The 16,309-nt window shown below is 47.8% G+C and overlaps 1 protein-coding gene across 5 annotated transcripts in view; it reads left to right on the plus strand.

Annotated features, from left to right (window-relative positions):
- Window positions 1-16,309, plus strand: part of Lrch (Leucine-rich-repeats and calponin homology domain protein) — a 170,935-nt gene that overhangs the window by 130,237 nt on the left and 24,389 nt on the right. Inside the window, exon 15 of one of the 5 annotated variants that reach the window (XM_084595671.1) lies at window positions 547-751. The exons of 3 other annotated variants lie outside the window; for them this stretch is intronic. In XM_084595671.1, coding sequence (XP_084451797.1) covers window positions 547-630 — 84 coding nt within the window. In that variant the 3' untranslated portion in view covers window positions 631-751. Of the gene's footprint in view, window positions 1-496; window positions 752-16,309 lie in introns of those variants that run through there. One more of the 5 variants, XM_084595673.1, reaches the window with a different exon arrangement.

Consider the following 16,309-nt stretch of genomic DNA (forward strand, 5'->3'; position numbering starts at 1 on the left):
CGATTTGTGAATTAAGGGGCTCATATGCTTGGTCGGTAGCATATCTTGAGTGCATTCAAAAGCTTATACGCTTTTGTGCTTGCCCACGTCACAAAAATGGAGTGACGAAGCTGTTCGACATATCATGGAGAAGCTTGAGGTACCAGCCATTGCAAGTCTGGAAGGCCTAGCTTATAGGTGCCAATCTAGATCCTCTTCTGAGCTTTTTAGATGCTTATCTTTTAACAACGAGAAACAGCTTGAAAAACCGTGAAGAAGCGAGAAGCTACACTCTCATCCCTCCTAACTCCCTAATTACCGAAACAGCGGCCGAGAGTCATCCCTTCAATCAAATAAAAGCTTTATTCATTCATTATATTTTCCTTGTCAGCTGCCACAGCTCGCTATGTTTGCTACGCCACATGCTAAGTTATTTTGAAAATATTTTAATTTTTGTGATCATTTTGCTTGTCGAATTTCTTTGTAGTTCTTATGATGTCTCCTCTTTTCGCATTAGCTCGGAGTTGGAAGCCCCGTGCACAATTTTGCTTCATTTACATGCTTCAGAAGAGCTTCTACGTAATCAACGCTCAATTCCTGGTGCGCTGGTGCGCTGCAGCTTTGGCCAGACATGTGGCGTCATCTGGATAGCGCCATCAAAAAAGGCGGCTGTTTGGATCCACCGCCGTGGGTAGCACTGACGCTGTGCTCAGTTTTCTTTCTGATTCCCTGTAAGAATAAAAAATAAGCGCCGGCTGAAATAAGAAACTCTGCTTACTGTTGTCTAATGGTCATTTCAAACCTGATATTTTGCACCCAGTGCTTTTTGCTTCGGCTGCTCATTTAGCACCACTCTAGGTCTCTGTCAAGCACGACTGATCGCTTAGTTGTATCCTGCGCGCGGCACGCGAAAAAAAAAAGTTAGGTAGGTTTTTTCTTCTGGACCAAGTTGGAGCTCTAAGAGCTGTACTATGCATGCACACTTGGGACCAGCGCCCAGCAGGTCTTCGTACACAGCCTGTATGTTGCAGAGAGAGCGGAGTCTTCCTGACCAGCGGGAGCCTGTATGTTGCAGAGAGAGCGGAGTCTTCCTGACCAGCGGGAGCTGTGTTTATGGGTATCATAATAGTTATAAAAATACTGCCGGGAAACTGAAAATCTTTTTTTTTTTCAGTTTCCCTGGCAATTATACGAGAGCGACGTGACTTATTGTTAACAGTGGCACCCGACCTTGCAGGTACAACTAGCGTCTGTGATATATCATGGGTTTGCCGACAACTACATACAATAAAACCGAATTATGAAGAGAAGCTGAAAAGGGGTAAAACTCGTAAGTCTACATTCTCAATCATCCGAAATCCACAAAACAGCACGTGCTGCGGAGCTTGCTCAGCCATGCCTGTTTTTCCGCGCACTGCACTGTCACAAATCACCACTTGTTTCGACGCACCGAGTAGAAAATAAAAATTACGGCAGAACTTGAGAGCGCCGAAAAAGCACGCGTGGCCCGACACCTTAAGGCACATCTCCAGATACAACCTGTGCTCGTCCCGTCCTGCGGAAGTGCTTTTTTTTTTTTAAGAGCCTTTCCATTTACTTACGGGGCCCAGCTGTACTTGGCACTCGCTTCCCGTCGTCTACACATACATTGCCACCAAGGGGAAAAGCCAGCTGCCCATTGCACACTGGCTTAGTTTGTGTTTTATTTATCCCCGTACTTTCAATGTGCCATATTGCTCGGGTTCTGAATTCCTACTTCAAAGAAGAAAAAAACGAAGAGCCGCCAACAGAAGCGCTCACGCGTCGACAATGTGCTTCACCCAAAACGCTGACGGCCTTCTGCCAGGCGGCATGAACAGGTAGTGGCTTTATTTGCTTTGCTTTTGGTTTATTTTGCAGCACACACACATGGTGCATGTGTCTCTTGTGTGCATGTGGCACGAGGCAGGACATGACCCAAAAATGTTTCATTGCAAAATGTCCGCTGCTGAGAAGCGCAGACTTCGCATTCACTCCGCCGCCTCTCTCCAACGAGCAAGCATACCTGTTACGAGAGCGCTGTGCAGCAGGTGGCGCCACTTGTTCTAGAGCAGTGGCGCCTCTATACCAGCACACCAGGCCCATAACCTGTTGTAGCGAGATGTGCTTTCGTAAGCATGAATGTCAACCAGACACACCGCCACTCAGCAGGTCAAAGACCATCATTCTTTATTGCACCGAAATATATAGCCGGGGAATCAGTGGTGCCATCTCGTGGAACACGCACTCGCTACACCTGTTAACCATGGAGGACACCGGGAATGAGCCGAGTAAGTCCATGCCGACCTATTGAAATGGAAATTTCGGGGGATCGATAGGCTGCAGGAGACCAGCTGGTTGACTCAGCGGTGTCTTCTGCCACTGGTACTCACGGCAGGTACGGAGGTAGTGGTGGACAACGGCAGCTAACCTGGGCCAGTAGTACTTTCGGCGTATCTGTGCCATTGTTCGAGAAAAACCGAGATGACCGGAAGAAAGGTCGTCGTGGCACGCATGAAGAACTTTGTCATGAAGCGTTGTAGGTGCTACAAGCAGATAAACAGTTTCTGTTGGACCGTAGTTCTTGTAGAGCACACCGTCACGCAGGCAAAATGACGACAGTCCGTGCTTGAAGAGCCGAGGAGGAGATGGCACGATTCCTTCGAGATATTCAATGAAGGGCAGAAGTTCAGAGTCGGCCCACTGCTTTCAGGCTAAGGTGGGCGTCGTAATAATACCAAGGAAAGTGGAACCGTTGTCGGAGCTGTCCGTGTGGCAGGGAATAGGTGCGCGGGACAGACAGCATCATTGTGTTTCTAGCCGAACTTGTGCATGATAGTGATGTCAAATTCTTGCAACCGAAGGCTCCATCGAGCAAGCCGCCCTGATGGATCTTACAGGTTTGCCAGCCAGCACAGTGAGTGATGGTCGCTCACGATGTGAAACGAACGAAATTTCGTGACTGCCCACTCAACAGCGAGGCACTCCTTTTCCGTAGTTAAATAATTAACTTCAGAACGGGACAAAGTGCGACTGGCATAAGCATTGACGCATTCTGCATTGTCCTGCCACTGAACAAGGACCACACCGAGGCCAACGGTACTGGCATCCGTGTGCAGTTCTGGGTTGGCCTCTTCGTCGAAGTAGCCAAGTACAGGCGTACATTGGAGAGGGGACTTGAGTTCCATGAAGGCTTTTTCCTAGTTGTGGCCCCAAAAGAGTGGTTCGGCATCTTTTGTCAGGCGGGTCAGAGGCTCAGCTATCTTGGAGAAATTGTGAACAAACCAGTGATAGTATGCGCAGAGGCCAAGAAATCGACACAAGGTCCGTTTATCCGTTGGCTTGGGGAATGAAGCCACAGCGGCCGTCTTTTCTAAGTCTGGGTTAACGCCCTGAGTGCTGAGAGTTTGGTACAGAAACTTCAGCTCATTAAAGGCAAAGTGGCATTTTTCGGGTTTCAGAGTGAGACTGGCAGAACGGATGGCCTCAAAAACAGCACGCAAACGTTTCAGGTGCTTGTTGAACGTGTCCGAAGATCACAATGTTGTCAAGATATACAAGACATGACTGCCACTTCAGGCCAGAGAATGTGGTTTGCATCATTCGTAGTAATGTGGCAGGGGTCGAGCACAGGCCAAACGGGAGCCCATTAACTCATACAAACCTTCTGGCATTATAAAAGCAGTCTTCTATCGGTCTCGCTCATCAACCTCTATTTGCCAATATCCACAGCGCAGGTCAAGTGACGAAAAATAAGTGGCATGGCAAAGGCGATCGAGGGAGTCGTCAATGCATGGAGTGCACATCTTTTTATGCTACGACAGCCAAAGTGAGACCTCTGGTGGCCGCAACTACGCTGTGACGAGGCGTAACTGCAGTCTCTTCATAAGAAAATCAGCCTGCCATGACATTTGAATTCACGTTACCCCTATGCCACGAGCAGGAGCTGCCAACTCTGGTCGCTCCTTTCATATGGGAGGGTGATATCAGAATCAGCCTGCCAGAACCGTTTGCATTCTTGTTACCCCTACAACATGCAGGCACGTTCATACAGCTTGGTTGAAGCGTGACTTTATACGTAAACTAGTAGCTTACGCTCTCACATCATACCCTTAAAGGATAAACTTAAGTGTCCCCAATAATGTAGCACCTTACACTGATAGGGCATGATAGGGGAATAATGTAACAGGCAAAAGAAGCTTCCGCCATTGCTTTTGCACTTCAACTAAGGTTAACCAGAGCTAAATCACAACTAATTTTTTCATGATGTTGTTGGGGCATCTGTAATCCACGCAGAACCTCAAGTTTCCATCCTTCTTCATAATGAGGACAGCAGGTAAAGCCTCAGGGGGCTCATCATGGTTGGATAACATCCTGGAGCATTTCTGTTACTTGGCGGCGGATGGCGTCAGATTCTTTTGAAGACAACCGGCAAGGACGCTGACATAGGGAATGTTGGTCATCGGCAACTATAATTCAGTGCTTCATTAGTGGTGTCTGTCGAACCTTGGGAGTTGATGCAAAACAGTCGCAGAAGGAATCGATAAGATTCTCTACGCAGCGTTTCTGACTGGCCAAGAGGTGCGGGTTCACATCGGTCTTAGTGGCTGTAGACATCACACTGTCGAGGTCTGACGTGTTGGGTAAAGCGCACTGGCCTGTACACTCTCCAAGTTCGTCAGAAGAAGCGACCGTCGTGTTCATTGTCAAATGTTGGGGTTCACACGTTAAGTTTATCTCTAGCACTTTGGCTCACCCACGGACAAGTTCGATAAGACCCCGAGCTACACAAACTTGTCCAAGTGAGAAGCAGTGATATGTTCGCTTCAGCAATGCCACGCATGCTGGTGCTGTGATCACATTCGACTGTGACGAACTTTCTCGCACGTGGAGGGATCATTAGGGTTGTCACAGATGCACAACATTGTTTTCTGGAAGTCCGTGTTGCTATCAACGGCTCGCTTGGTTGAAAACGATACCACGAGCTGCTCCTGACAGTCTATAACTGCACCATACTCTTGAAGAAAATCCATGCCAAGCATCAGGTCTTTTGAGCACTCTTGTAGTACGCCAAAGGTACCAGTGAAAGTAAAACCGCGGATCTCTATGCGGCAAGTGCACACGCCAATCGGCGTCATCACATAGCCACCGGCGGTGGCATCATCGGTCCAGACCAAGGCGTCAGAACCTTACGGAGTGTCGTGGCTAGCTAGCTGCTCATAACAGAAAAATGGGCGCCGGTATCCACTAGTGCGGTCACATTACAACTGTCTGCGGTTACAAAAATTGCACCGGAAACAATGTGTTTGCAGTATGTCGGTAAGTTCATCGGACCGGGTCGTCACGTTAAATCGTCGGGTGGAGACTGTTGAATCGTCTGAGCTGTATAGGCGGCCTCAGCCCCGGACGTCGCAGTGTTTAGTTTTCCCGGCGAGGAGAAATGTCTCTGAATTGCCCAGAGGAGGAGTATTGACTGGGTGAGGCAAAATGCCTCTGGGATTACGATCGCAACTGTCGTTGCGGTGATGTCGGGTGCATCTCGTGAGCAGCCAGGTATTCTTGAATATTCTGTGGTCTTTCGCCATAGCGGGGTCGAGGTGCATTCGCAGGAAGTCCTCTCAAACCTATTCTCTGGTGTGGGCAATGGCGAAGAATATGGCCAGGCTCCCCGCAGTGATGACAGAGCGGCCGTCTGTTGGGCATGCGCCACAAGTGTGCTTTGCTGATAGCGGGACGCAGTTCTTGCTGCGGCTCTACGGGGCGCAGGTAGCGAGGTGGTGGTCCTGCAATGGGGCAGAATGGACGCGGCTCGGGGGAAGGTCAATGTAGGAAATCGCTATAAGTCAAAATGCATGGCTCCAGTTGTGGTGCTACTGGTGGCTGCATCGCTCGCCAGATTTCATCACGGATAACGTCCCCAGTAGAAGAATTCATTGCAGGCGGAGCATCGAAGTAGAAGTTCTGCAGCTCTTCGCAGACAGTACTCCTCACAAGCTCTCGCAATGCCTCGTCCCTGACTGCTGGCACAGGCGCGCAGTAGTGTGTGGCCACTATTCTTGCCTGACTGCCATTTGGGCACTCCGTTCCTGCACTGAACGTTCCATGCTGGCAGTTTCTTTCGTGAAATCTGCGACAGTTTTCGGAGAGTCGCAAATAAGGCCAGCGAACAGCTGTTCCTTCACCCCACACATGAGGTGTCGTACCTTCATTGTGTCAGGCATGGTAGGGTCGGCCCAATTGAAAAGTCGCATCATGTCCTCAACAAACATGGCCATGCTCTCATTGGACTCCTGAGACCTCATACAAATGGCAATCTCTGCCTTTTCTTTGTGCGCACTCTAGCTGAATGTTGCAAACATTTCACGGCAAAAGGCTGCCTAGTTGACCAAGGATGCCTCATGGTTCTCAAACCACGTCAAGTCTTGCAGCGCGAAATACAGGTTTATCAGCTTCCGCTCATTGTCCCATTGGTTGAACATAGTCATACGGTCAAAACTCTCCAACCTGTTTTACACATACTCGAACCGGTCACCATGAAATGATGGTGGTGATTGAGGTGCGAGGACGAACGGTGGGGCATTGCTGGAATATTGATTTGTCTGGTTGCCCATAGTGGATGTCATGGCTCGCACCGGTGTGGCCAGTAGCTCAAACTGAGGGTTGAAGGCCTCGAAGGCGACTGCTCGCTGTATGGACGGGAGTGGCGTCCGTCATTGAGCAGCATCATTGATGTCTTCAAGGGCAATGTACATGGGATTTTACCCGGCACGGTTCACGAACTGTCACCTACAAACGTGGCAAGCAGCAGAACAACCTAGTAGGCCTTTTTAATGATGCGAAGCTCGAGGGAGAAGAGGACGATGCTCAGTCACGTGCCAAGACATGGTTCGGCCATTTGGTGGTGCCAGGAGATAGACAACGGTGTGGCAATGCAGTCGAGTCCACTTATAACAATACCGGTTTTAACAATATATCGGTTACAACAATGAAAACCTGCTGCACCGTCCACTTTTCTATGTTTTCTGTGGTAAAATAACCCGCTTGATACAATGCCCCCATGCTGCATTATCGGTTATAACAATGAAGTCTGGCTCCCGAGTGCTCGTGCCAAAAGGTGGTGGAATGTGAACTCCTTGAAAAGAAGGAAAAGAAGAAATTTCAGCTGCTGCACCCTCCCCGCATACAATAGAACCTGTTTTCTGGTCTTTCCCGCATTGCCAGCCTCGCGCGCCTTTCTCCCGCTGCCAATCCACTCCTCTGGACACAAATGGGCTGTGCCTGTAGATCTACGCCGCACCACCCTCCGAAACACGAATGGATTTCGCCAACGCACCGACAGCGCTGATGACGCTCGCTTGCCCCTCATTCTGCGCAGTTCAGCTACAGGGTTGTTCAGCCAACAGATATGGTTATTTGTGCAAGTTGATTGCATCGAAGTCATTCCTGGCCACGTAGTTTCTCCATCTCGTTTGAATCGCCGCCGAAGCAGAAGATGGCTGATAAGCCCGGTGATTATCGGACGGCGTTGCGGTGAAAAGAAAGCGCACGGCTATCGATTTGGAAACGAAGTGCAGTATCGCGAAGGACTACAAAGAGGGCAAGTGTGTGATTTGGTTAAGAGGTACGCACTATCGCAACTAACGGTGTCGACGATCATCAGCTCCGCTGAGAAGTTCTACAAAAAAAGAGTCCTCGCTTGACAGAGGACGGGGCTCAAACGCGTTCGACAAGGTGCCTGATGATGACACTGACGGCGACGACGGCAGCGATGTCGCGGTACGGCAGGCTGCCTCAACATTGTCCTCGCAGGAGGCCCTGCAGTTGATTCAGTCCCTCCGGGGCATTGTTTTCGCAAGGGACCTTCTGCTGCACCAAGTGGGGTACTTGGATGCCATGGAGAAGGATGTCAGCAAGCTTCGTGCGAGGCAAGCAAGGCTGACGGACATGGAGCTTTTTCGTGCAAGCCAGTGAGATGTGCGTGGTGAGATGCTTGTGGCGATTTCACCATAGGGGCCTGCGTGCCCCAATCTCCTCTGCTTTTAAATAAATGTTTTGTCTGTCTCTCTCTCTTCACCCCAGCGTTACTTCGGGATTTCTCAAGTTGAGAGGCAGCCGCGGCAACCTTCTCGTATTTTTTACAAGACCCCTTTTGGGGCCACCAAAACGATGCCTTGGCGGAGCTCGCATGTTACTTGCCGTCCGTTACCCCTCTTTGCAGTTGTTATACTTTTTTTGTGCAAACAATTATTGGCTATAACAATGAAATTTTCGTGACGCTTGAATACAGTTGACGACCGATTTTTCGGGCATCCAATTTTTCGGACATGCTTGATTATTTGGACTTTTTCCCGGCCCCAGGACATACCTTATAAAGTCAATGTATTATGCTGCTCGAAATTTCGGACACTCTAAGGAGGGCTATTCAATTTTTCGGACATCCCAAGCGTCAACCGGCCAACTGCCACACATTTTGAGCAGTGTCGCCGCCATCTTGTCTGTTTACTTTTTCCTTCGATAGCCTCAAAACCGGTGCAGGTCTTGCTTGCCACTCCTCAGCTAAACACGCTGAATCGAGGCTATATCGGCATCGACCTTCTGGTCCCATTTCCGCTGACATCGGTCGGTAACAAATGGGTTATAGTCGCGACCGACTATCTCACACGGTATGCGGAAACCAAGGCGGTGAAGCGTGGCACGTCATCTGAGATCGCCCAGTTTTTTATGCAGCAGATCGTGTTGCGCCATGGCGCACCGTCCCAAGTAATCACTGATGTGAGGCACGGCGTTTACGGCACAACTTATGCACAACGTATTTGAGCTGAGTCACACGAGCCATCGCAAAACCACTGCTTATCACCCACAGACGAATGGCCTCACGAAGAGACTCAATAAAACGATCGCCGACATGATTGCAATGTACATAGACTCCCAGCACAAGACCTGGGACGAGATTCTCCCGTACGTCACATATGCCTACAACACTGCCATCCAAGAGACTACGCATTTTATGCCATTTCGCCTGTTCTATGGACGCGACGTTCAGACGATGTTAGATGCCATGCTTCCGTGCTGCACGGATAATCCTCTCATCCCAGACGCTGAGCAGTTTGCTCAGCGCGCCGAGGAAGCACGTCAACTTGCCCGCATCCACATTCAGCAACAGCAGGGAAAGGATACGCGTCGCTACAACCTCCGTCATCGACACGTCACATAGGCAACCTGCAGTGGCCAGGCGGCGCTAGTGGAGCGCAGCGTTTAGCGCCGCCAACGGCTGCGCCGCGTAATCTGAGTAGGCCGGCGCGGTAGGGTTGCGTTCGCGTTGTACGGCTGGAAGCATCTCGGCTCTCATTTTCTGCGGTTTTAAGGCAATCGAATATCTTCAGAGCTACTTCCGAAAACCAATACTGACGAAAGGACACCGCCTGTTCTAGAATGCTCATGTTTAAAACGTGAATGGTGTCGACGTACGTCACCGCGAAGTGCGTGCCGCTCGCGACGGTACACCCGCGCGCACAGCTTTGAATTTCGCGTGAGTAGGCGGAGATTTTTTTTTAACGAAGTTTATTCTCTCAGGGCATCAGTCGGATATGTGATGATGAATTAAGAAATAATTAAATGATGAAAAATGCTGTAAACGTAGCTTTTCATTTACCTATTGCGTTCACACCTCATCCCCAAACATTGAAAGTGTAGAGAGAACCTGAGAAGAGATTGATCGCCATTTCTTCTTTTTTTGTTCTTCCTGTTTGATTACAGCAGCATAATAACTTCCTCGCGGTTTTGCTTTACAGTTTAATACCATGACGAACACTTTTGTTCGTGGTGCACCTTTCGACAGTGCCGCGGAAGTTACAGGAGGCATGGTGCGGTACCCGCTACGGATGTGGCGATTGCAAGCACTGTGTGGTTGTAGCGTGCGTCATCAACGAAAACTGTGCGTGCCGGGTGCGGGGAGTAGGGGGCCTCCTACATCGTTGGAAAAGTAAAGCTCTTAACAACAGCTGGCATACATTTTGTACCGATTCGTACCTAAATCTTGGGGAAAGCCGGCGAGTAAAGCTGGCACTCAATGGCAGAGCTTTCGTAAAGGAGGTCGTTAAGAGTTAGAATTTTTACTGTTGCTACTAATGATGAAATAGTCTATCGTCTGGGACAAGAGAATCTTGAGTAGCTTGAGCAGTCAGCGAAAGAAATATTTGGCGCGGAACGATAGAATGAAGTTCCATTCTCAGCGTACACAGTATCATGGGCCTCTACACTCCGCCACTTCGACTTTTTCAGCACCTTAAGAACTAATTTACAGATAAATATGCTTATTGAAATCTGTAATTGGAAGTGTTGAAGATATTTTGGCTTCGTGGTTCCGAATAGAATACACCGCATTAGAAATCCGGTTCACAGATCCACGAACATTTTTTTTTTAATTCGCCTCCGTTGAAATGCGGCTAGAACACGATGCTACGACTGCACGGCTTTGTTGCTTTTCTGGACGTATGCCACTCGATCTTCCACAGCATATACCAGTACACGCCAAATTTTACAGCACGGAGCGCGTACTGAGTAGTGCTGAGTAGTGTGCGACTCCCCGAGTCAGAAGTTTATACCGTTTCTTCCGCTCACGGGCAATCGTCTTATTTTAGCTTCTTGGCGTCTGTACGCCAATGGCCCCATAACAAAATGAATTTCAGTTACATTACTCTCTCGCAGCCAATATCTCCTTCTTTCATCATTCTCCCCAGGTTCTCCCAGCAAGCGGTACGCTTAGGTTTCCTTCGTGGTTGTGGCAGTCTTTCTCGCCGCCCTTGGCTTATTTTTATTCTTGTTCACATCCGTAGTAGTCGAAGCATCGCACGAGACCACTGAAGTCACTAAATGAGTAAATCGCACTCACTGGGATAACAAAACGCGAACGCAGAAGAAACACAGCGGCCGCAGCATATACGGCGTCAGTATAGTGCTCTAGAGCGTCAGCTTCTGCGCCGCCTCACCTGGCGGCCGCCTCCCGTCGGCCGCCAGGTGGCGCCACATGTCTCAGCAAACTCCATTGCAGGTTGCCTATACCAACCAGGAGAGCAAGTTTGGGTGTGGACACCGGTGCGCCGGCCCGGCTTGTCTGAAAAACTGATGTCGCGATACTTTGGACCTTACAAGGTTCCGCGCCGTGTCACAGAAGTGACATACGAAGTCCTTCCAGCGGGTACTGTGCAGACCTCGCGTCGGCAACCACGCTCCGAGGTGGTGCACGTTGTCCGCATGAAACCGTATTTCACGCAGTAATGTGCGGTGTACTATGCACTCGTTTAGTTGTGTAGGGCACCGCCTCTGTTTTATATTCGTTTTCTGTACTGACTTGCATCGCCCATCGCTCGCGCCCAGTCTGTGCTTTCGTTTTTTTAGGAGGGGGAGTAATGCCACCTGGTGTCCCAGATGTTTTTAGGTGGCACCTGGAAGAAAAGGACGCCGAAGTTGTCTCGCGTGCTGTGCGCGGAACTTTGCCTGCTGGTTGAGCTTCGTCCCGTCGTCTTAGTCACATCTAGCCCAGTTGTCCGTGACAATATTATTTGCCTAGCAGCTTCCGTTTCCGGGACAACGTTCCTACCGTCGCTGCTCGCCGCCAGACTGCTTTTTTTTTCTTTTAGCGTGATCGCTTCGACTACTGTTCCTCTGTGAGTTTGCCGTGTGTTTCACGTGCGTTGCCGAGCGTAGCGAGCATGCCTAGCCATGGTCGATGCGAGAACTACATTCTGTCGCTACTGTGGCTCACATTTAATTCAGTCGACTTCAGTTCTTCAAGAAGCTGTTTCCGGCATTTATAAGGAATTCTTTTTTTTTTTTTTCATGCAACGCGGCACCGAGAAGGCACTCAACGGACTCTGTGTTGTGATTCAGTGGTTGGTGGTTGTGGTGTGCATCGGCAGTGGGAAAACCTACTCTGTTGATCTGCTTGGCACTTAATACCCTCGTAGATGCGTGGAAGTCTGTAGCACCCACAACGCTGCGCAATCGCTTCCACCACGCGGGATTTTTGCTGAATGACGAGTCGGCTGCCTTGGACGAGGAGAGCGTCGTCCAGCAGCTGTCAGGCAGTGAGCTGTTCATTCACGACCTTCGCACTGCTGGTGTCAAAATTCCATCGGCCGTCTCGTTTTCAGAGTTCACAGACGTGAACCACCAGCTGGAACTTTGCGCTGAGCTCGTAAAGGCAGGAATTATTCGCCAAGTGCTTGTGGTGTCTGAGAGCGACGACGACAATGACTCACCTACTGCAGCGCAGCTGACGCAAGCTGAGCTGATGCAAGCGAAATTCAGATGGACCTGTTAGCATGGAAGCGCAGCGTGGTGCAGAAAAGCATTCATGACTTTTTCCGGCCTCAAAGTGAATAATAGGCAATAAATTTAGCTGTTTTGGTGCACATTTGTTTTTTCAGACATTTTTGTGGTCCGTTGAGAGTCTGCAAAATCGGTCGTCGACTGTGTTGTTATAAGTGGACTCGACTGTATATTATTGAAGAGCTTATATCAAGTATGACTGCACTACACTAATTGTAGGTCCTAGTTAAAACTATTAATTAGGTAAATGTGATTAACCCTAGGCTACAATATGAAGTTATGTATCACTGGAAAAGCTTTGAGTGGAATCCAAAATCAAGTGTTAAACCACGCAAAAGCCATATAAAACTGATAAAACTGGGCATTCGCCAAGCTAACACTACTACAACTCGGTTAAGGAAACATGGAACAGAAGTGAAACACTAGGGCTTAATGGTACGCATTAGCAGCACATGAGGAGACTTAACTGCCCTGGTAGTTTCTTCTTGCTGAGATCACGGTGCGAGGCCATTTCCCGCTTGCAGATGTTGGGTTCTTTTCAAGAGGTCATTAAATTGAAGAAGCTAAATCGTAGAAAAAAACCCAAAAGGTATCCGACTGCAGCAATCAGCTACTAGTTTCTCAGATGAGACTAGTTCTGCATTTGATGTTCGGCTTCATGCGCCCATTTCTTATCCTTAACATTCGGTTTGTTCTTACGCAAGTTTTATGCATTCTTCCATTTGCGAAGTGTAACACACGAGCGGATTGATCCGCATCAGACCTTCAGCTAGCCGCAGCGTCAGCAAGTAGCGCATGCAGTAGTTCGTGTAAGCAGTTGTTTACCGCTCGTGCTCGGCTGTCAGTTTTTCCGTATTTTGGGAAGAACAATACAATGCAGTCCACTTATAACGATACCAGATATAAAGATCACATTCTTAGGATTTATCAGCTTTCCCATTGCCCCTATGCAAAAATAAACAAGATATAACGATCGAATATTGGTGGTATATCGGATACAACAATACCTTTATTGCTGTTCGGTATATGCTTACTACAAAAATGTGTGTAAATGTTTGCCAAAAAAAACTTCTAAGAAGAAAAACGTGAAAACTGCAAATGCACCAAAAACGGACCGGCGTGGAGAGATCTGTGAGGGCATAGAGCTAATGAGTGCTATCATTATCGCAATCGCTGCGTATCTGCGCAAAGGGTGCAGTCGTATCGTCATTGCCATCGCCGATTGTGTGTCCATGGAAGATGGCACCGACCACAACGATGGTGTGATAGCTCTCAAGATGAAACATCAGGGTTTCAAAGTTGGATAAAACATGGGCATTTACACTATGTGATTTTAGCAATCAAGGCTGGGGATGTTTTGCAGTCATCCAATCTAATCAGTTTCGTGCATGCAAAAAGTACTGCCACCACCGTAAGCGCTACTGGAAGCAGCGCTTACAGCGATTGTCAAGCGAGCATGAATTTCCAACATTTTTCAAGTACGCTTAAGTTGTGTTATGGCTATTGGTGTATCCTGTAATAAAGTGATTAGCATTGTTCAACCCGATTTACTCATCGCTGGTAAGTAGGCAGGTCTACATGCATGGAAAAGTATGTGGGGGTGCGCTTTTTGGTTTCTGCTTGTTTTTTTTGCCGGTCCAGATATAACGATAATCGGTTATAACGATTGATTTTTCTGGTTCTCTCAATATCGTTAAAAGTGGACTTCACTGTAGCCTAAGCGATGGTGTGCACTCATAGTTCAGCATCAGCAGTCATGGTTAGCCCATCACTCTTCAGAGCACCTGGTATTTTATGGCACCGAAATGAACTCCTGGGGATCTTTAACATGCACCGAAATCTCGACACACAGGTGTTTCAGTTTTTCACCTCCATCAGAAAAATGGCCGCTGCAGCCTGGTTGAGCCTGCATCCTTTGGCTAGGCAGCATAGCGTCTTTTTACAGTCATAAGCACTTTAGAAATCAGCAAGTGTCACCAATTTGTGCTCGTAATCGAATGTAGGATCGTGATATGGCGTCATCCATATAATGCGGGGGCAGGTAGCTTACCTTAACCTCAACGATATGATTGTTTACACAAAAGGAAAATAAACGAACAAGATCCAACGATTGAAGAACAATGTGAGTCTGACATTTCAAAAAGAAATGAAAAGATATCCTTGCCAGTGCACTGCCTTGTACAACGTCGCTGTGAATTTCTTCGCTGCCACGGTGCCTCTCTGATTGTGTTCTTGACACATAATCGATAGTACCTGCAAAGTCATTTGGAAACGGGGCAACATAGAAAGGTCCACAGACTACTTGTCGGTCATTTTCAAGGCGAAAGCCTTTATTGCCTCATCGTTGTCATCATCAAAAGTGTCACGCTTTTGCGGCGGCTCTGATTGGTCGAGACGGGATGACATCATAGAGGTCCCGACCAATCACAGAGCACCACCACAGTATGCGCGAATATGTCCATATGACAATCAACAATCAAGTATCGTCAGTTACTAATTGATTGCTAATAACTAATTAGTTAATAATGCTTACTTAGGAATTTTTGTGTGATGAATTAATTAGCCCCTAATGTCACTAATTGCTATTAATTGCTAATTAGTAATTAATGACTAATTAAGTAACACTTACTAATTAGTGGCAGCTGTGTAAATAATGTCGTGCACCCGGTAAAATCAACCACACAACAGTAAATGTAGAATAACTGCGAAGATACAAGGATCGCGATCTCGTCGCTGCCAAGCAGAATTCACTGAATAAATGCACTCTCAGAATGGGAAAGAGTAGTCGCTCGCTTTACTCGTAGCAGCATTCATCGCTACGTGCGCAAGAGTCGCGTAGCAGAACGCAGCCCTCAGCCTTTCGCCTTTCATCAATTCAGTCGCCAAACTGTCCTCGAATTTTTTTCTCTTAAACAGAAAGTAAAAGAATGGCCAAACCAAGAAAGCTGCTGATATGTTCCGCGCAGGCAATCCTGTGAGCGCAATCCCTCAACATGTATGTCATCGCTTGCTTGTTTCGGCTTTCCTCCAATAGGTGATAGCACATTTACATAAAGTCTATAAGGTCGGGAAGGCCAATAAAGTGAAATACAGGTATCCTTGCTGCCCTCCCTTTTTACAAGTAAACCGGTTTGTAATGTTGCACCTTATTTGTCGAGCCTATATCACTCAACTATACAGTGCAGTCAAACCTCTAATGAACTTCCACATAGCGAGTTCCTTGATATTACCAAGTTTTTAAATTTCCCAATGTAGCCCCTGTGAAACGCTTGTATTTGAAAATACACAGAACGAATATTTTGTGGTGGTATTTAAAAGACCGTGTAACAAATATTTTGGAAGATTAGTTGACCTTGATATAAGAACTTGCAGTGTCAGCTATCCTTTAGCTAGTGCTGAATTGCTGCAAATTCTGCAGAACCTTGCAAGTTTCACGGTAATAAAGCAATAACTGACATTATAGGAGCGTCTACGATCACAACGAGCAACCACAGTCAATACAATGTGCCGTGTTTCAGTGCCGATGGCACATATATGCCACAGCAGTCTCTGCTGCTTTTGTTTCACACTGCAGCGGTTATACATATAGCATTCACAAGAACAGCAACACGTGCGTAAGCACCGCTTCAGTAAATATACACGACTGAAATTTCGTATCTGGATTCCTAATTAACATCTGTTTATTTATTTTTTTTGTATAGAGGGGGGGGACAGGGGAGTGCATGCGCTTCTGGTTGTCTTTTGTGAGTATTTTACCGGTGTATTCTTTTTTGTCCCCTGTCGCAGCACTGGTAAAGTTTTTGTACAATAGTTCATGCTTAAATGCAGTGACAAATAACAGTGCAAATAGAAAAATACACAGGGCAAGCTGTGTACACTCATCACTACCAGGCGGCGGGCTTGTGAGATTCCGGTTCTGATAGCTCTTGCATGTCAGTAGCGGGAAGAATAGAAAGTGCCAGCGACGTGAGGCGGAGGGTCA

This window comes from Amblyomma maculatum, chromosome 2, assembly GCF_055883805.1.
Source record: "Amblyomma maculatum isolate TAMU_Amacu chromosome 2, ASM5588380v1, whole genome shotgun sequence".
Classification (NCBI taxonomy): domain Eukaryota; kingdom Metazoa; phylum Arthropoda; class Arachnida; order Ixodida; family Ixodidae; genus Amblyomma; species Amblyomma maculatum.